At 47.6% G+C, this 21,515-nt stretch overlaps 1 protein-coding gene across 1 annotated transcript in view; it reads left to right on the top strand.

Moving 5' to 3' along the window:
* sobpa (sine oculis binding protein homolog a) overlaps window positions 1-5,837 on the top strand; it is a gene marked incomplete at both ends in the record, with an annotated part of 41,994 nt that extends 36,157 nt beyond the window's left edge. Inside the window, one exon of the mRNA XM_084451088.1 lies at window positions 3,747-5,837. Within this exon, the coding sequence (XP_084307214.1) occupies window positions 3,747-5,837 (2,091 nt within the window). The remainder of the gene's footprint in view (window positions 1-3,746) is intronic.
* Between the last annotated feature and the right edge of the window lie 15,678 nt (window positions 5,838-21,515).

Below are 21,515 nucleotides of genomic sequence, written 5' to 3'. Positions count from 1 at the left end.
CAATTGTACTACCCAATTGAAATTACCAACACTCACATTCACACTCTAGAACATAAGTTCCATATCACCTCTCCTTCCACTAGTAGCTGACACAGCATCAAGTAGTTTCCTGTGGAGGTGTGTGTGTGTGTGTGTGCGTGCGTGCGTGCATGCGTGCGGGTGTTTGCGTGTGTGTGTGTGTACGTGTGTGCTTGTTTGTGCACATGTCTGCGTGCTTGTGTGTCTGTGATTATCCTGAAATCCTTGAAATTAATGGAGTCATGAATGTGGCTTTTACTGTACAATCCATAGAGTGACCAAATCAACTGATGCTTTTATCCAAAGTGACTTCCAGTCCAGTCCAGTCCTACAGGTCACTACAGTCTTTGAGTAACTGGTCCCAGGAATATTATCCCATCTTCTCAACCAATAAGACTAATCTAATAGTTAAATTCTTATTCCATATCAATAACCTGTTAATTACTGGTTTGCTCCTAGACTTTATGTACAGTACAGTAAGTTTGAACCTATAATATGAAGGATTTTAAACACTTAATTATTTCTCTATTGCTAATATAAATCCAGAGGATTCCTTCAGTGATGGCCTCTGTGAAAACTGTTTCTTTGTAGAGCGCAGTTTGGCTCTGCTACAGTAATTTCTAGAACTCTGTTGGCACCGCTGTTTGAGGAGAACAGCAGCATGCGCACGTGCTTCGATTCAAACATCAACAAGGAATGTTCCTTTACAGTCTTATTTGAGAGAGTGGCTGAACCCAAACTGCTCCAAGCAGACATCAGAATTTACCCTGACATAAATAAATTACATATAATAACTTTAAGTTCTAATCAATACAACCACTACAATAAAACCATTATACTTTTTGTAAGTATCGGTCAAATGCCATTGCATTGTAAAGGGAAGCATTTAGGTCACATATGAGGGTCAAGGGAAGATCAGAGGACCGAGGAAAAGATGGAGGTTCTTTACCACTTGCCTGGAAGCAAGCTAGTTATGTCAAAGGGAGTCTGGGGCACCACAACCATGACAAAATGGCAGATAACCCACACCGGTGTGGCCGCTGGTTCCATGGCCACGGTTGAAATAAATGACCATAATTACATTCAACTGCAAACATCTGTGTGAAAGAGAGGGTAAATGAGAGAGAGAAAAAAACATCTCCATTAGGGTAATGCGCAGTGAAATTTCACTCACGGCGCAGAACGTCGTTAAGTGCTCCCCATCTGTCTTTCTGAGTCCAGGGCATTTTCAACACATTTATTATTTAAAATATCCCAGGTCTACTATCATCAAGCTCAACTCACAGAGAAACTTTGGACTTTTATTCAGCCATGGCTCATTGAATTTCACAGGATTAAATGGGCAGTTAAAAAGAGGAGACGGCTGATTTAAACAGTGACTGTTAACTACAGGATGGATCAGTCACCTGTATGAATGAACACCATACCTGGTACATTCAGCTGTTACATGGGTATTTTCCTGAGAAAACAAGCTAGCATGCCAAGAAGACACTAAGAATATTTGTCTTATTAGAATCATGAAACAGTAGGAAGGTCTTGTCAAAGCAAAATTACTAGTTGTATAATCCTAACAATTCAGGAAATCTCAGGATAGGATATGGTGTGCTTGTGACCTGGCAGTCATCAGTCAGTGATCAAAGCCAGGTAATCATAGGTCCACACGGCAGTAAGAGTAAGATGAGAGGAGAGAGGAGTCAGGGAGTCAATGAGCAAACGAGAACATATAGATAATGAGCAAGCATTACCTGCTTTAGACTTGACATGAAAACCTGTACTGCTGCAAGACTATTTTCGAATCAACTTAGGAAGAACCTGTACCGCATGTACAGATGTGTAGGTGTCAGTGTGCACCATCATTATGTCTGTAATCCAAACCTTGTTCTTCTCCAATAGCGTCCCATAACTTATTAGCATTCCGCAGCAGGGACTGAAGGTCTTTTTGATGGATGGACATCGTTGAGGGGTCTGACAACTGATTAATGCCTTAATTATCTCCAGTGAGTTTCTGCCACCTCCCCCTTGGGCTGACAGAGTGAGCTGTGTGTGGTCTGATGGGAATCGGCCATGTTGAGGGTTCACCCACTCTACGCACTAGAGATGCACCACATTAATTGCCTCTGGTGCTCAATGTACGGACCAAAAGTGGTTTAAATGCTGTTTGTTTGATTACAAAGTGTGAAAAAGAGTTTGGGAAGTTTCTCCACTCAATCAAGTCCAGTTTAGACACTGGTTTAGGCAAGATGTCTGCAGTATGATAAAGCCAGACTGCGTTACTACCCAGTGCGTGTGAACTGGTCTGTGAAAGTGAAAGGTGGGGCGCGCCATTTAAAAATTTCCAGGGGGAGCTCTTGAGCCGTTTTGCCACGCCCATTTCCGTCACCCATGAAATATAAAATTTTTCACCGGGACTGAAGTATCTGCAAAGTTTCATGCATTTTCATCGATGTTTAGGCCACCAAAAAGGCATTTGTTTGGGGAGAAGAAGAAGGTAGGAGAATAATAATAATCCTTACAATTTCAATAGGGCCTCGCACCGTCAGTGCTCGGGCCCTAAAAATGAAGGAGATAGGTTTCAAAGCTGAAGAGGATTTCAAGGTCCGCCCATAGACTTCCATTGAAAAAAAAATATTGAAAAAGCTGAATATTTTGAAAAGTATAAAAGAATCTGAAAGATACCCCATACTGACCTTAAAGAGCTGACCATTTTGATAATTGAATGGTTTCTGTAGCTCAAAGTATGAAGGAGTTGAAGGCTGAAGGTTCATATTGTATATGATCATAAGTAACCTTAAAACATGGCTAAACATCCATTTTCCCTTTACTACTCCTTTAACTAGCCATTCAGAAACCTGCTGCATTTGCATTGTTTAGACTTCTGGAGGCGTGGCCAGATTTGGGGTGTGGAGCAGCAGCTCATTTGCATTAAAGCTGCAGACACAGAAACAGCACATCCAGAACAGGATTGAAACAGAGGGGATAGAGGGAAGCTAGTGGTATTTTCACCAGAAATATTAATATTCATTCAAGACATGTTGTAGAGATCCCAGAGACTTTTATTAACTTAATAGGGGACCTTTAATTCAAACTTGTCAATAGACAGTATACGGATGAATCACTGAGATTTTTCTTTCATACCTAAATAAAGCTCTACTCCTAAATAAAGCTCTACCCCTAAATAAAGCTCTACTCCTAAATAAAGCTCTACCCCTCATAAAATGCAGAGTGATCGATTTTAAAGTATAATCATATTTATACACATTTGGGTTAATGTGTTGTAACAGACAGTTAGCAACCGATCCTAGAGCTTGACGTCCTCAAGTGGGACAGGGAAAACCTTTAACTTGTGGCTCAATCTTTTTCCTCCCCCTGCTCTGGCTGTGCAACTGTCACATCTGGATCAATATCTAATTATGCATGACCTGCTCCTTATGGAGGTGTAAGGGCAATGAAATTCCTTGTTTGGACATAGATGTCTTTAGCACAAGTGTGAAGCTTCCATGCAGACTTGCACCTCACTACAAACAGACAGACACACACACACACACACACACACATACACACTGTATTTGTTCGGGGATAGATTGCTTGCATTATATTGTCAGATACGTATTATATTGTCAGTTTCAGTTATTACTCTCACTTTGCTAACCAAAGGTGCCAGAGTAAAAGGAGAATTCAGAATGTTATACCCACTGATGTGGTTGCGTTGTCTGTGTTTTGTGTTCCAGGTGTGTGACTGGTGCAAACACATCCGCCACACCAAGGAATACCTGGACTTTGGTGCTGGCGAGCGAAGACTGCAGTTCTGCAGTGCCAAATGCCTGAACCAGTACAAGATGGACATCTTTTACAAGGAGACTCAAGCAGCCCTTCCAGGGGGCTTTTGCAACCCTGGACACAACCTGGCGGACAGCAAGGCAGAGAGCAGCGCCGGCGTGCAGCTGCTCACGCCAGAGTCCTGGGGCACTCCCTTGACTGACCTGCGCCGAAAGGCCCCATCCCCAGGGGTCGCCACCACCTCCTCCGTGCTGGCTCCTTCCTCTGCCGCCTCTCCCTCCGAGAGCGGCACTGTCTGCTCTCCCTCCTCTTCAGCCAAAAACCCAACGCCCAGACCCCACGAGAGCCCCACCTTACCCCCGCCACCAGTCCCCACCCTGCACCCCCCAATGGGGGTCCCCCCAGGGAGCCCCCCCATGGTGATGACGCCTCGTGGGCCAGTGCCCCTGCCCTTGTTCATGGAGCACCAGATGATGCAGCAGATGCGCCCACCTTTCCTCCGCCCCCCCCACGCCACAGGCCCAAACAGCCCCCTATCCAACCCCATGATTCCTGGCATCGGTCCGCCCCCGCCCATGCCCCCCCGGACCCTCTGCCCTCCCTCCAGCTCTATGCACCGCCCCCTGCTCTCACCACACATGCACCCCTCCTCCACCCCCAGCATGCCGGGGCTGCCCTCTCACCCTGGCCTCCACATGCCCGGCCTGCCCCCCTTCCCTCCGGTCAACATGATGCCAAACGGCCACATCCCCATGCCCCACATGATGAACTTTGGCATGCCATCCTTCGCCCCCCTGGTTCCCCCGCCAACTCTTTTAGTCCCTTATCCTGTCATTGTCCCCTTGCCCGTCCCAATCCCCATCCCTGTGCCTATTCCCTTCCACCCTAAGATGTCTGGGCACCACCGAGACAGCCACCAGCCCATTCCTAGCGCTGCGGAGGAGTCGGCCGAGCCTCCGGATCCACACGCGTTCTCTCCCAGTTCGTCTGGTGGGGACAGAGACCGCCAGGGAGGGTCGTCCAGCTCTGGGGGGGCCCTCTCCCCAGGGTTCTCCAGCTACACCCCCGGCCACCTGGGCTCGGAGAGGAGCCGGGCGGACCTCGTGGACCGGACGGTGAAGGCTGAGGAGAGCTCTGGGGGCAGCCCCAGCTCCGGCCTCTCGCTGTCCGGTGCACCCTCCCTGACGGAAGGCGTGATCGACCTGACTTTGGGTGGACGCTCACGAGGGCAGCAGGTCATCCAGAGGGTTATGCCCGCTGTCCAGGTGAAAGTGGAGCCAGAATTGGATTCCAGTCCCTCACCCTCCGGGCCGGCTTCACCGGACGGTCCCGGGCTGAGGAGGAGCGGCAGCCCGCGAGGCATTATGGGCAAGGAGGGGGCGAGGGAGGCTGCCGGGAGCCCGCTGGACTCAACCCCTCTGCCAGGTGACGCTGCATCTCTCCGCAGCGCTGACCCCTCCTTGCCCCAGCCAAGCCCCTACCCAGCCCCACACCCTCCGCCGGGCAGCACCCCCCGGACCGAGCCTGGCCCCGCCGCCCCCTGTAACGTCATAGTGAATGGCGCCGGCCGGAGCGCGCTGCTTGCGCCTCCTTCGGAGCAGGGCCTGGACCACAGGGCCGGAGGAGGAGGGGGCGAGGGAGAGCACGGCCTGGAGCGCAGGGGAGGAGGAGGAGGAGGAGGAGGAGGAGGGGGCGAGGAAGAGCCGGCCAGCGTGGAGCTGGAACGAGAGGCGCTGAAGGAGAACAGCTGCTCCGTGGCAGAGTGGGACGCGGGGAAGCGGGCCCCGAGCGAAGAGGTGGGGGGCCCTGGGGAAGGCAAGCCGGATCCTGACGCCAATCTGGAGGACGAAGAACATGCCTATGCACTGCCCCTGCTCTCCAAGGCTGGCTCTGTAGTCATCCAGCCGGTGCCAAAGCCCTGCTCCGACAAGACGGCCATCTTGTCCTGTGGCATCAACGCACCACTGGCGGCCGCTGGGAGCCCTGAGCTGGAGCCACCGCTAAAGAGGAGATGCCTGCGAATTCGCAATCAAAACAAATGAGCCAGAAAAGGTTGGTCTTATAGCATCCCCTACCAACGACCCAAAGAGCCCCCTTCCCTCTTCCCATCCTTCTCCCTCTGCTCTCTGCCCAGCCCAGTGAGGAACCCCTCTAGTACCCAGGTCTTCTACATAGATGCTGCAGGATTATTGTTCTCATATCATTCCACAGAGGTCATGGTTACAACAATGGTTATACATTTACAACAATGGTTATACATGGTTATTACACAGCTCTCTGAAATACTTGATTCTGATTGGACACACGTTCTACGTTCAACGTTCTACCGGTGAATTATTTCTCGATAATTCCCGGCTACGAGCAATATTCACCGCTGCTAAGGGCAACACATGATGTCTATGAGTGACAGATGAAAGTTGTCTGAAAGTTTGAACATTCTAAACAATAACAGTTTGGCTGTTGTAGCCTAATGTTCAATCTCCGAAAACATCCGTTACCCAGGACCACAGAACCATGTCCCTGGTGAAATAAAACGAGTAGTCTTACTAGTATTAATGTGGTTGGTAAGGAGCCGTGTAATAAGCAGGCTAACGTACGGCCAGCCGGTGATTATGGAAAAAGAAGAGCCCTTCGGTGAGTTACAAAACCTGGGCTTGGCCTCTAGGTTCTGAACACACTGTTGATCCTTCTTCTTCCATAAGCACCGGCTGCCCAAACGCTATCCCTGACATATACAGTTGAGAGTATGAGCTTCTGATTGAAAGGACCGTTAGGGAAACGTACTGCACACAGTGGTACTTTGTCAGTTAACCTTTCCAAACAAAATGTACAGTATTGTGTCATGTATACTATGATACAAGGGGAGCACTATTAGAGCCTCAAATGAAAAAGAAATAAAATCCCAAATTGGAGTTACAAGGTGTATCTGTCAGTTAGGATATGATATTTCTTTGTATATTTGTGACATGATGAATGTTGATGAAATGTTCTCTTGGCAACCATGTCACTAGAAATCTGGTTTAAAACAGACTTACTGCGAGCGATTGTGAAGAATTCCTTATCTGCAGTCCAATGTCTCATTCCAGATTATGCCTCTTGTTTCACATTCCAGTTGAGACAGATGGCAGCTCTCCAACAGAGTGAGGAACACCGCACTGTGGACACCATTAGCCCTCTACGCAGCCTCCTACCCTCCACCATCTCGCCCTCTGACCAGTCCAAGTATCCAGCCTACCAGCACTCCACATAGCCTGGTCACCTGATGAGAGTCTAGCCAGGCTTGGCCACTTTTAACACAGGCCAACCACAGGGCGCCTATGGGACTGTACTTGGGGCCTGGAGGCCTTCGACCCAGAGCAGACTCCTCTCTCTCCTTTCTCCCAGAAGAGATGTTCAGCCCACACTGCCCCCAACCCTGTTCCATCCTCCCTCCTCCCCTCCGAAGCAAGTTCTGCTCTCAGACCGTTCAGCCACCATGCTAGGACAGTGTGCATACAGTACCAGCACTTACCAACGGCTAACTTGAGGGAGGCAGTCCCACTCTGGAATGGGCCTACAGTACCTGAATCACATTTAGGAACAAGGCAAGGGTGTCTACTTCCACCTTGTATTTTTCCATTCCTTTCTTTCTTATTCATGTGACTTCCCTCACAGCTCCCACCATGATGTCCCACAACCAGCACAAAATGATAACTGTAACCTCTCCCCAACCAAATCAAATCTTTCTATGGCCAATGATGTTGACGGGCAATGTTTGGATATGGTAACCAAAAAGTGACACACCTTGAAAGATTATAATATGATGGAAATGTTTGCTGAGTCTTGAGGGTACTTACTGTATAGAGAGGTGACCATGCTCTGGCTGAGTATGTCCGGAGCAGCTTCAGCAGTAGCTTCTTCATTGGAGTTGGGCTGTTTCCATGGTGGAGAGACAAGGAGACATTGGTAGCATGAAATTGTTCCATCGTCAGTGGTTTTGCGCAACACAAAGAAATGGATTTGCAGTGTAATTGCGGACTTGAAGGCAACAGGGTAGAAACCTCACCAGCTAATAGCGGTGGGTAGAGACACACACGGTATGCCTGGTCTGACAGAACTGTACAGTGGGATTGTTATAATCACTGACATATTTACATATTTGCCATGCTGTATGACAGCTGCATCTCTGATACATACTGTAGGGTTAGGCCATCGGATGAGGATCTTTGTCAACATGACTGTAACTCACAAAGTATCTAGAAATAAGTCTGTGACTCTGACTATACTCTTTTGAGGTCTGTTGTGCATCTGCAACTGAATGTCCATGAAAAAGATAGTAGAAACTATTAAAAGTCAAGGTGTAGATAATACTACCCATTACACATCTATACTGTGATTGAAGGAGTGTCTTGATAGGGGATTTGATCTGAAGAGTATTTTCTTCTGAGGTGTGTAAGAGTATCTGCTGTACTACGATCCACCATTGATAAGGCATGAGGGAAACTGGTACTTGTAGTATCACATTGAGAGTCACATTGGGTTTCTCTGTTCAATATACATGAAAGTGTAAAGAACAATTTGGGGTTAGGGTTTTCTCAAAACTGCCATGTTGCAAACCATCTTTGAAATGATAGGGAATAAAAAAACAGGTACACCAGTCTTTTAACCGAAACCTCCAGTTATCGTTGGCCAGTGTTCATCTCATTACATGTTTGCCATTTATTTATTTACATGTATTGTGTAATATGTTGCTGAGGCATCAACAGGGATCTTTATTGTGTTCCATTAACCCTATATTTTTGGGGTAATTTTAAGGCTTTGTCATATTGCTGTCACCTATTTAGTTGTCGAAGGTCAAATTAATACCAAGGGTAGGGGCTACAGAGGGAGTTCAATAAGAAATGAAATCAGGCCAGTGTAAGACCTTTATCTTTTCAGGACGCCATTGAGGAGCTATATGCACCAGTAAGAGGTGACTAGCTTTCAGTATTACAGTGTATATGAGATTTCAAACTGGAAATACCACATTTCGGTATCAGAAAAGCAGTATCACTCCTGTATTTATGTCTCTTGCATATTTCACAGACCCAGCTCAATTTAAAGTAGTGCTCATCTCAGCTTGCTTTGTCCAATTGAACGTCCTTTTTTCAGATGTATGAGAAGACGAAATGGACACACATGAACACAATTTTTTTCAAACATTGATTAGATGAGATGTTCAGAAATGCGTACTCTTCTATTCACTTCTTTCCTTCTTCTTAGACTTTTGCACTGATGACAGTTGGTTTAACTTGCCTTTCTGCATGCCAAGCAGGTGGAATCAGAGACCAACGTTCAGATTGGAGACTGTTGACTCAGAGTAAGCTCTGCAACATAATCTGGCGCGTGTTGATAGTCAGGCATTTGGGCTGCGCTTGCCTTGTGCCAAGGCTGGGATTCTGTGTCACTGTAATCATTGCCTTGAATTTCCCCTTTCTTTCTTTTTTCAATCTGGGTCTAATATTTCTGTTGTTCTGTCCATGCCTTCTGCATTAGAGAGGTCCACACTGTCTGTCTGTCTGTCTGTCTGTCTGTCTGTCTGTCTGTCTGTCCGCCTGTCTGTCCGTCTGTCTGTCCGTCTGTCTGTCTGTCCGTCTGTCTGTCTGTCTGTCTGTCTGTCTGTCTGTCTGTCTGTCTGTCTGTCTGAAAACACACACACACACACATTTACAAACCCGACAACTAAACACCATAAAAGGCACATGGAGTATTTACTAAGAGTCCCAGATACATTTCCATTCTCTCATAAGCGTTTGCTTGACCTCGCTCATGAGCTGTAACTCCAAACCAGAGGCACAGGGACAGATATAGCCCTGAAACTGGAGAGTAGCAGTGTCTGCGGTCTCGGACAGATGTGGCGGACGCTTGAAACTGAGACAATGAAACAGGTCGCTCGTCTGTCTCCCAAAAGGTGTGTGTGGCTGTGTGTGCATGTGTGTTTGTGTGTGTGTGCATGTTTGTGTGTGCGTGTGTGTTTGTGTGTGTGTGCGTGTGTGTGTGTGTGTGTGCGTGCGTGTGTGTGTGTGTGTGACTAATCTCAGCCACAACTGCTGACCTTTTGATATTGAGACAAGAGCACTAATGGAAACACAAGTAGAATCCTGACAGTTTCCTAGCAGTTTCACCACTGGTCATTGGATTTGTTGTATACTCAATATACTTTGTAGTACAATTAATAATTCAATGACATGAGATGAGTAGTTTAAGGAGGACATTTTGGTTATTACATTTGGTGCATTATTTTGACTGACAGGTGCATTTCACAATATAGAGTGTGTTGCCAGGCAAAGGGGCCTGTGTTGAACCATTAGTGTCAAACTAGAAAATGAGCCAATGCATAAGATTGAATACTACAGCATTGACCATGAGCATTCATGTGTAAGCAAATCAGTGCAATCTTGTGAAATTGTTGGATATTTTCTTGCATAAAATATAACATGACAGCATATGAGTTTGCACTAGCTATCAGTTGTTCACTTTGGTGCCAGCATTGTCAATCTTATTGTTCTTCAGTGCTCAGTTATTTGAGACATTCATTTGGAGATGAAGTGAAAGCATATGGCTCTTTTGGGTTTTGGGTGACTCCATATTTCATAGCAGACAGACAGAGAGAAAAAGATGAGAGAAGAACAGAAGATGAGGAAAATACAGCACTCACTGAATGAGATGATTGTGGCGAAGTCACCAGCCTGAATTATGCAATGACATCTTCCTATACAAAACCTAGAGAAGGTAGAATACCTACTAGATTAATACAAACGTGAAACATTTCATGTGACTTTTCAAATGTGACCAGAGAAGCTGCCTTAACTCTTGCTTGTGGACTCTACAGTGCAGATGACAATGCTTGCTTGTAAGAAGACCCCCTCACTTTGTACAAAACAAAATGGACAAAAAACAATAACTTTGTTATCTTGCTAGTATTGATGTATAGATGATCAGCTTTTCTGTAACTTGTATGAACCCTCACATTTTGCTAAAGAGAAAAATTCCCTCAGCCTCCCTACTTGTCCAAGACATCCAGTCCCTTCTACGTTTTATCTTGTGGTGGTTTCTCAACCTTTTGTGTACATTTTATAGTATTATTTATTGTTGACAAGTCTTTGCATTTGCAAATAAAAAGGTGTTTGGACTGGGCATTTTATTGACATGTAAATGCTTAGTGGAGAGTGAAATGCTTCTTTTATAACAAAGAAAACGGTGAGAAAGGAGAGAATCCTTGCCTTTTTATTATGAGGTTGTAACTAAGATGTTGCCAAGATTGCTTTGAGAATAATAATTTGTGTTGTAATAGTATTTGTTTTATCCAGTGAATTGCTTATGGAGACTAAAATAAAGAGCAACACACACCAATCTGTTGTTTCTTTCTGCTGAAGGGGAAATGTCTACAGACACACACACACACGTCTGCACACATGCTGTTATAAGCTCATGGTTTAGTGGAAAAGCCTCTAATTGTGGTTGTGCAAACAGAGAAACTGGACAATGCATTGCCCTCATACATATTATTACAGATTATTATATCAATTTGTTTGGTCATCCAGCGATTGATACAGTATAGAAAAGAAAAGCTATATTTGGATTTAATTTAAATCACAGACCCCTGAAAAGTAGATAGCATGACTATTCAGAATTGAGCTAGCAATTAACTATTAAGGATTTAATTAAGAAATAGTAATTAATTTCATTCATGCTCTAACCTCTAAACTATTGAATTGATCCTCCTGTAGCCCCGACATTGTGACATGCTATTGCATCACTATTTTATGTAGTATCTCGCACTATCTTACATAATTATGTCTTATATGTGTGGTGTGGGCAATAGAGAGTGAATCTGTCATCACATTTCTTTAACAATCAAATCCCGTTAGCCAATATGCCTGGTGGTATTGAACTGGTTCTTCCACACAGCATGGCCTTATACTGCAGATAATAGTTCCCAGGCTTTGTGGTCTTCAGCGCCATCCAGTGGCTCTTTTCCAATAGTGCTTGAGCTTCATCTTTCCACAGAAGACAACCCAACCAGAATCAGATTTTATTTCGCCTGGTAGGTTTTTGCAAATAGGCCTACTAGGAATTGGTGAGTTGGTGCATAACACTAATGGATAGACAACTAGACCAGGTCAAGCCTGGATTATGGGCTGGTGTCGGCTTGTTTCTCTTCAGGACTGGTTAGTAGGACGGGATCAGCTGGCCATTCCATCGAAATAGCTGTGAACTGAAATTACATGAAATCTAATGTCTGCTAAATTAAGATAGGTCTTGTCACCTGGACACATTAATTACATTGCTTCCAATGCTAATCCAGCACAATAAGAACGTGATAGCTAGTTATGTCACGGCTCCACTGCACCTGCCTCGCCGGTCCATTTTCCCCGACTCTGTCTCTGAACCTGACCCTGCCTCTGAACCAGTGTCTGCCTCTGAACCTGACCCTGCCTCTGAACCTGACCCTGCCTCTGAACCAGTGTCTGCCTCTGACCTTGCCCCTGCTTGTGAGCCTGACCTTGACGGGTGAAAGTCCAGACTCTTTTAACAAAATGTTAAAAAAAATAAAAAATAAAAAATCAAGATGAGTCTGGTTTATCAGGCTAAGAAGATGGCGATATAACATTAGAAAAGTAATGTTCAACATGGAACTAATCTGTGAAGGGACTTATGAAAGTATTTATATACTTGGTTTAAGGAGAAAGCAGCCGTCACATGTTTTGGCAGACACATAGCGGCCAGTCTGTTTTGGGCACCCTGTGGCCCTTTTGTGCAGTTCTTTCTCTGCCAATCTTTTTGTCACTTGTGATGTTGAGTTTTTACTGTTCCTAACCATTTTTTTCAATACCTGGAGGTGATTCTCAAATGGGAAGGCCGACACTTCATTCAGTGAACACTTGTAGTATGTTACATCTTCATGCAAATGCTGCACACTGTGGACATTGTAAACAGTGAACGTTGTTGAACGCTGTTGTCCACAAAGTGCTTCAGGAGGTTGGTGGCATAGTCAAGACATGCCTCTCTCTTCTGAGCATCAGACTCCAGTAGTATTAACATGCTGACAGTCAATCACAGAAAGTGTTCATATAAGTTGTCAGATAGAATGTCTTTGAAAACTAGCGGCCCTGTGTACAACAGGAACTGGTGGAACTCTGTTTCCTTCCAGCGATCCACTTCATGCAAAGAACAGGGTTGCCTTGCAAACTCTGTTGGCATGGCACCCTGCAGCATTATCATACGATTTGACATTTCCTGCTTCAGTAACGGTGCCAGTCTGCAAAGAACAGGTCCATGCAACAGATATATCAGCAGTCTTTTCACCACCCCAAGACAAATGAGATGCATGTAGTCCAGGGCAAACTGCCGAACACACAGGACTCCAGCACTGCTGAGGGGTGATTGTTTTTTCTGATGGCCTGCATAGTGGAACTGATCAAACTCCACATCTGATCTGGGCTCAAAAGTGTCTTTTGAGGGGTAGGTGACCCTTCTCTGAACACTAATTGTAGGTGCTACACACCGCTCACACCCATGGAATCCATTATGTCCAATAGTGCACTTTAGGAAGGATCTTGTAGGGGCATCGCAGACAAAGGCCTTGATTCTAACCCTGCACACGGTGCCTTCATGAAGTACACCGTTTTGCTGAAGAGCCTTTCTTTCCTCAACAAAGTCCTGCACATAGTCCTCGACTGGTGTGGGCTTCTCTGTTGCACAAAATAGTGCCACCAGGAATGGTTCAGTCTTTTGAATTGCTGCCAATATAGGCCAAAATGGCAATTTTGATGATTTGAAAAGAGGAACACCATCGACATTTATTATTAATTCAATGTCACCTCTGAAATTTGGGCAATGTGTAATGTGTTGCAAGATGCCCCTCTCTAGCCCATAATATATATACTTTCTGTTGCACTTGTCTACACAAGTCACTGCACGTGGGGGGTGGAAAGTAGTGTCCGGGCATCTTTGGGGAGGTGAGACCCATGTTTTCTGAGAACAAGAGAAGTGCATTTAAATTTGTGTGTGTTTGTGTGTCCGTCGCCCACTCTGCCAAGTCTTTCGCTAAATTTGGAAATTCATCTTCTGAATCAAATTCTGTAGCAACAAGTTCTGGTTCTCTTCCGCAAAACCTTAATGTGTGTGAAAGTCAGTGTGTGAGAAAGTCAGTGTGTAGAGCTTCCTCCAGTGAGACGTGTCAGATGTGACACTTTTACACAACCGCATTTACAGATGTGTTGGAATCGTCATGTGCAAAAAATTCCTCCCCTTCATATCTTGGGTCTGATGTAGCTAAGGCATCAATTTTTGCCTTTCTTTGCCTCCATTTTCGGAAATAATTGGAATCCATGATGGTTTTATTACCCGTTAAGTCACTGCAATCACACTGCACTCAGTGTTGTCTCACCAAAGTTGTTTGACCCACCCAATCCTCCCCCAATTATCCCTCCCTCCCTCTGTTGAATGTTGACCTCCATTTCTCTGTTGGCACCACAAGAGGCCGTAGTCTCGGCACACCAAAATAAACAAAGACACCAAAATCAATCCACCGATTTCCACTGCACAAGTAGAGTAGCGGTCAAAGCAGTGGACTCCCACCCAGGAGACCGGATTTTATGGGACTATACCCCAAACCCTTCATCGTTCACACGTTCATCCTTTCACTCAAACCTTTTTCTCCCTTACCTAAATCCAGAAGTTTATTTGTTACATTGTAGCAATAAAGAGCAATAATTAAAGAGAACATTTATTTAAGTTGCTTATAAAAATGTAAGTACAATAATAGTGTCTAAATATATAGAGAATAGCTAAATACAAAAAATATACACGTAATCATGTATGTGAAGTGAAATGCTATGTAATTAAGTAGCCTATAATGTAAGAAAATGTAAGTACAATAATAGTGTCTAAATATATACAGAATAGTAAAATACAAACATATACACGGAATCCTGTATAATGTGAAGTGAAATGCTATGTAATTAAGTAGCCTATAATGTAAGAACTAATACTGGTGTCTTCCTTCCATCTAAATGCAAACACAAAACAAGTACAAAAAATATAACTGGAATGGGATGAATATTTTACAGTGGATGTGCATTCTGATGAGGCTGGTCCAGGGATGTGGATGGCCTGAGGGTAGAAGTATGGTGGCCCCCAAGACTGCCAACTGCTCCTGACCACCCTAAAAAATGGGGAGAAAGGGGAAAAACTTCAGCTCGCTGCCCCTGCTGCATGGATGTCTTCAAAGGTCTCCTCTCGTTTCACATGTCTGCCTGTGTCTCAGCAGCTGAATAGCAATAAAAGATGCATTTAATTTCATATGAATCACCTACTATTCATCTCCTGCTTCCTCCTCCACCCCCTTTGTTAAGGGGTCAGGAGGTGAACCCAAGAGCAGACACGACGGCAGGATAAGGGGGAGAAGCCAAGATGGCGCGTTTAATTGGTTCAAGGTACAGTCCAGGGTTGGGCAGAGAATAGTCAATAATCCAGGCAGGGTACGGTACACGGGCAGGGTAGTCAGGCAGGCTGGGTTTGTTACACAGGCAGGGTAGTCGGACAGGCTGGGTTTGGTAGACGGGCAGGGTAGTCAGGCAGGCTGGGTTCAGGCAATGGCGGGAGTCCTGGAAGGGTAAACCAAAAACAAGACAGGTAAATAAAAAGCTCAGGGGACAAAAACGGTGGTTACAGTAGCAAGGTCAAAAACAGGCAAGGTAAAGGGAGCTAGAACCGTGAGGTTACCACATGGGAATTCAACGATCTGGCGCCGCATGCTGTGTGGAGTGGCTTCTTAACCTCCTGGGCTGATGGGCTGCAGGTGGTGGCTGGCCAGGATGGGGTGCAATCACCGGAATGACCGGCAGCTGCTCACGCCGACGAGCCCGCAGTTCCCTCTGCGCCCTCTGGGAGGTGCCAGGGGACTCGTTCTCGGAGATAGGGTTAGGGGCAGGCAGAGAGGCAGGGTTAGAGGCATGGGTTGTGACAGGACCCCCCCCTCTACGGGCGACTCCCGGCGACCGACCAGGCAGGCCAGGGTGGGCCCGGTGGAAATCCCGGACAAGAGAGGGGTCCAGGATGTGCCTGCGGGGCACCCAGCTTTGCTCCTCAGGCCCATAACCCTCCCAATCGACAAGGTATTGCAGACCCCGGCCCCGGCGACGGACCCTCAGCAACCGCCGGACAGTCCAGGCCGGATGGTCGTCGATGAGGCGGACGGGGGGGAGGAGCATCGCCTGGGGGGCAAAGGGGACTGACCTTCACAGGTTTGATCCTGGAGACGTGGAAGACCGGGTGGATCCTCATGGCGGGGGGCAACCTGAGCTTGACCGCCACAGGGTTGACCACGCTCTCAATGACGTAGGGGCCGAGGAAGCGGGGGACCAGCTTCCTGCAACCTGCCTGCAGCGGAATGTCCCTGGAGGAGAGCCAGACCTCCTGGCCAGGCACATAGTTGGGGGCCGGGGTCCGACGCTGGTCGGCATACCGCTGGCTTCTGCGGGTGGAGCGGAGCAGGGCCGAGCGGGCGGTCCTCCAGATCCTGTGGCAGGGGGGTGTTAAAGGCCGTCTTCCACTCGTCTCCTTTCCTGATGCGCACTAGGTGGTAAGCGTTCCTGAGGTCGAGCTTGGAGAACACTGTGGCGCCCTGGAGCGGTTCGAAGGCGGAGGCGATGAGCGGCAGGGGGTAGCGGTTCTTGACTGTAATGTCGTTCAATCGCCGGTAGTCGATGCACGGGCGTAGGGTGCCGTCTTTCTTGCCCACGAAGAAGAAGCCCGCTCCTACGGGTGAGCTGGAGGGCTTGATGAGGCCGGCGTTCAGGGACTCGTGGATGTATTTCTCCATGGCCTCTCTCTCAGGACGAGACAAGTTGAACAGACGGCCGGAGGGCAGGGGCGCTCCTGAAAGCAGTTCAATGGCACAGTCGTAGGGGCGGTGAGGAGGCAGGGAGAGGGCCCTCTGTTTGCTGAACGCCTCTCCGAGGTCATGGTAGATGGAGGGAACCGTGGACAGGTCAGGTGGCTCCAGTGAGGCGCTGACGCCCTCTGTAGGCGGGGTGGCAGAGGTGAGACAGGTCCTGTGGCAGTGATGACTCCAGCCAATCACCCTGTTGGTCTCCCAGTCGATGTGGGGGTTGTGGCGCCGGAGCCAGGTCTGCCCCAGGACGAGGGGACTCTGGGGTGATGAGATCACCAGCAGGGAGAGGGTCTCGTGGTGGTTGCCAGACAGACGGATCTCCAAGGGCTTTGTGACCTGGGTGACCTCGGCCAGCAGTCTCCCGCTGAGGTCGTGAACGGCAAGGGGCGTGTCCCGGGGTTGTGTGGGGATGCCGGCCTGACGGACGAGCGTGGCATCGATGAAGCAGTCGTCCGCGCCCGAGTCAATCAGAGCAGGTACGGGGAATGGCCGGTTGTTAGATGTGACCACGGCTTCCAAGTGCAGGCGCCCCTGGTGGCTGGGGGTGAGTACGCCGCCCATCAGTGACACCCCTCTCACCGACGGGCTGGAGCTTTTGGGCGGTTCGGGCAGGTGTTCCGGGTGTGTCCAGGGCCACCACAATAGAAACAGAGCCCCTCTGTAACCCTCCGGAGGCGCTCCTCAGCTGTCAGATGAGCCCCGCCCAATACCATGGGCTCGTCCTCAGGGGATGGAGAGGCAGACAGAGCAGAGGAGCGCAGGGGGGCGGAGTCGGGGCGAGACGAGAAGGGGGCCGGCTGGCCTGGGGGACGATGACTGGGGGGCCGGACAGAGCCAGAGGGACGGGTGGCTCTTTCTCTCCTGCGCTCCCGGAGCCTGTTGTCCATCTTCACGGCGAGCGAGATGAGGTTGTCCAGGGAGGTGGCATCTTCCCTGAGCGCCAGCTCATCCTTAATAGTCTCTGTGAGGCCTGAGCGGAAAGCGGTCTGGAGGGCGGCATCGTTCCACCCGCTCCCCGCAGCCAGGATGCGGAACTCCACAGAGAATTCTGCCACACTCCGGGTGCCCTGCTGGAGATGGAGCAGGCGTGAGGCGGAGTCGCGGCCGTGGGCTGGATGGTCGAAAACTTTTCTAAACTCCACACAGAAAGTCTCGAAGGACCCGAAACAGGCCGCCCCTGACTCCCAGACTGCCAGCGGACTCCAGCGGAGGGGTTGGCCGGTTAACAGGTTGGAGACGAAGGCAATCCTCTCCGCGTCCCCAGAATACCGGCTAGGCTGGTGAGCGAAAATGAATTTGCACTGCATCAGGAAGGACCCGCACTCAGCCAGGTCGCCGTCGAATGGCCTGGGGTTGGAGAGCTTGGGCTCTCTCCGGGGCAGAGCGGGGGAAGCGGCCTCGCCAGGAGCTGGAGCGGCGGGCTGGTCCTGGGGTGGTGCTGGGTCCTGGGGTGGTGCTGGGGCCTGGAGAGGGGTAAGGTGGGCGATCAGGTTCCGGAACTCCTGGGTGAGAGCCTGCAGGCCCTGGTCGGTTTGGGCTGCCTGGGTGGCGAGCGCGTTCACGCTGGTGGAGAGGCCCTGCATGGCACTGGCCGCATGTTGGAGGTCAGAGTCGTGTCTCCCAATCAGCGTACCTTGGCTGGCGATGGCAGTGCGTATGGCGTCGACGTCCGCTGGGTCCATGTCTTGGCCAGATCGTTCTGTTAAGGGGTCAGGAGGTGAACCCAAGAGCAGACACGACGGCAGGATAAGGGGGAGAAGCCAAGATGGCGCGTTTAATTGGTTCAAGGTACAGTCCAGGGTTGGGCAGAGAATAGTCAATAATCCAGGCAGGGTACGGTACACAGGCAGGGTAGTCAGGCAGGCTGGGTTTGTTACACAGGCAGGGTAGTCGGACAGGCTGGGTTTGGTAGACGGGCAGGGTAGTCAGGCAGGCTGGGTTCAGGCAATGGCGGGAGTCCTGGAAGGGTAAACCAAAAACAAGACAGGTAAATAAAAAGCTCAGGGGACAAAAACGGTGGTTACAGTAGCAAGGTCAAAAACAGGCAAGGTCAAAAACAGGCAAGGTAAAGGGAGCTAGAACCATGAGGTTACCACATGGGAATTCAACGATCTGGCGCCGCATGCTGTGTGGAGTGGCTTCTTAACCTCCTGGGCTGATGGGCTGCAGGTGGTGGCTGGCCAGGATGGGGTGCAATCACCGGAATGACCGGCAGCTGCTCACGCCGACGAGCCCGCAGTTCCCTCTGCGCCCTCTGGGAGGTGCCAGGGGACTCGTTCTCGGAGATAGGGTTAGGGGCAGGCAGAGAGGCAGGGTTAGAGGCATGGGTTGTGACACCCTTAGCAGGTCCATCCTCCTGGGAAGCTGTTCCATGCCTCTCTTCTTTCCAAAGATGGTCACAACCACAACCAGTCCTGAGAGCAAAATAACAACTTATGGCTACTTTTAATGTGTATGTCTGTGTGTTTAATAAAGCATTTAGGAAAAGTTTCAATCATGACTTGTGTACTACCTATTCTGTTCAGTACTATGTTTACAATTGTTCAATCGTGATATTATTATTATTGGGCTTTCAGGTCTGCCTACACTTAGGTTACTTAGCTAAGAACCATTTTACTTACAATTTACTTCTAAGGGCCAATACTTATCTGTACTTTCATATGTTCATATCAATATAATATCAAGATCATAGATATATAGTATAAGCAGGCCTATTAAAAGAGAATGCTCTTTTTCGACAACCTGGACCTTATTTACACGCATGCGCACAGCAGGTAATGACTTTTGTCCAAAAACAGAAGTTGAACCAATTGCAGCAAAATAGTTAACGTTCATTTCAATTCACAGCTATTTCAGTGGCATGACTAGCTTCCGTCCTACCAGTCCTGAACAGAAACAAGCCAGCCACGCACATAAGCCAGGCTGGGCCTGGCCTTGTTTCGTATCTTGTAGAGTTTATTAAGAAATGCAATCCACCTCATGATGTCACAGTGTTTGCACAGCCTCTTGACCTTGTTCTCTGTGTTCTGCATTTTGCTCTGTGCTCATGTTTGTTGTTTTGTTTTTCTTGCTTTATTCTATTCTCCTGGTTGTTGGTTGGTTTATTCTATTCTCCTGGTTATTGGTTGGTTTATTCTATTCTCCTGGTTGTTGGTTGGTTTATTCTATTCTCCTGGTTATTGGTTCTGCTGTGGGGTGTTGGTTGGTTTATTCTATTCTCCTGGTTGTTGGTTGGTTTATTCTATTCTCCTGGTTGTTGGTTGGTTTATTCTATTCTCCTGGTTATTGGTTCTGCTGTGGGGTGTTGGTTGGTTTATTCTATTCTCCTGGTTGTTGGTTGGTTTATTCTATTCTCCTGGTTGTTGGTCCTGCTGTGGGGTGCTGGCTGTTGAACTCAGCCACGGGACCATTTGATTGAAGGGACCGTGTTTCAATCTCATATGGATATTGGCCTGTTTCTGCCTTTCATCTCGTGTGTGTAGCTTTATTTTGCATGTGCAGGAGGTCCTAACAACACTCTGCATGCAGGGCGGCACGTGTTCTTCATTATAGCATATTTGTAGCCTACTGTAAATTTCTGCAAGTCTAGTAGGAGATAGGGACCCTCAATACAAGATTTAATAAGTGCTCAAGTAGAGTAATTAAGCATAATACAGGCATGTGATTATGCAGTTAATTCTTACACTTTTTTTTACTGTATAATAATTATTGTGTGTGCTTTTACATCTTCAAATAAATCATTATTAATAGTTAAGCAGTACGAAAAAATATTTGAATCACATTGGACTGTTGTATAGCAACTACGCCCTCTGGTGTCAGGAACTGCTCATCATATTGAAGTGGGTAGTGATCACTCGTATTTTTCTCTGTAGCCTACGTTGCCAATTATACTTTTGTTTAAGATTAATACTATTTATTAATTATAGGCCTATATGCTATTGTCTGTCAATTTTCCTTATTTTCGTGGAAGCCGTAGAAAGACTATGATAATCAATTCGAAGTGACAAAGCAGTCTCATAACAATTACAAAACTGAAAACCATCAGATAGTCAAGGAGGTTGTCTTCTGCAGATTCGTCATAGGCTACAGCTACTTCTGGGCTTTGTTTTAGAGTGTAAAGATATATAGGAAGAGAGAAGGCTCATGGGTAAAAGAGGTTCTCTGTACATGTTGATGTCAGGGGGAGGAGAGAGAGAGAGAGAGAGAGAGAGAGAGAGAGAGAGAGAGAGAGAGAGAGAGAGAGAGAGAGAGAGAGAGAGAGAGAGAGAGAGAGAGAGAGAGAGAGAGAGAGAGAGAGAGAGAGAGAGAGAGAGAGAGAGAGAGAGAGAGAGAGAGAGAGAGAGAGAGAGAGAGAGAGAGAGAGAGAGAGAGGAATTCACGGGGGCAAATCATTGGATCTTTTAGGGATAGCCTGCAGACCATTGAAATGCAGGATTAGCAGAATATTGTCATTCCAAATGTTTAGCGCGAGGGAACGGCATTCTCGCCGTGTCGAGTTGCCTGAGATGACAATGATGCATGAAGGAAATTCTTAGGGGAGCTTCAAATGTTGTATCTGAAAACTGCAGGCTGTCTCGGGAATTTTTGAAATTGAGGCAAAGCACTTCGGGGCGCCCAAAAGAGAGGGGAGGGGGGCAAAGAAAACGCCCTGTTGCGGCTCAAAATTCAAACTTAATCGCTGTGAGCATATGAACTCATGTGGAGAGTGGTACACGTTTTTTTTAATAGGCTTGACTAGCGTTAAAACTCTAGAACTAGACTGCTGGACAAGTTTATGGAGCGCTGCTTCTCCCTTTGGAAT

Source organism: Borostomias antarcticus (genome assembly GCF_949987555.1).
Source record: "Borostomias antarcticus genome assembly, chromosome: 16".
NCBI classification, from domain to species: domain Eukaryota; kingdom Metazoa; phylum Chordata; class Actinopteri; order Stomiiformes; family Stomiidae; genus Borostomias; species Borostomias antarcticus.
Note: the sequence above shows the minus strand (reverse complement) of the source record. Positions and strands in the feature narration are given on the sequence as shown.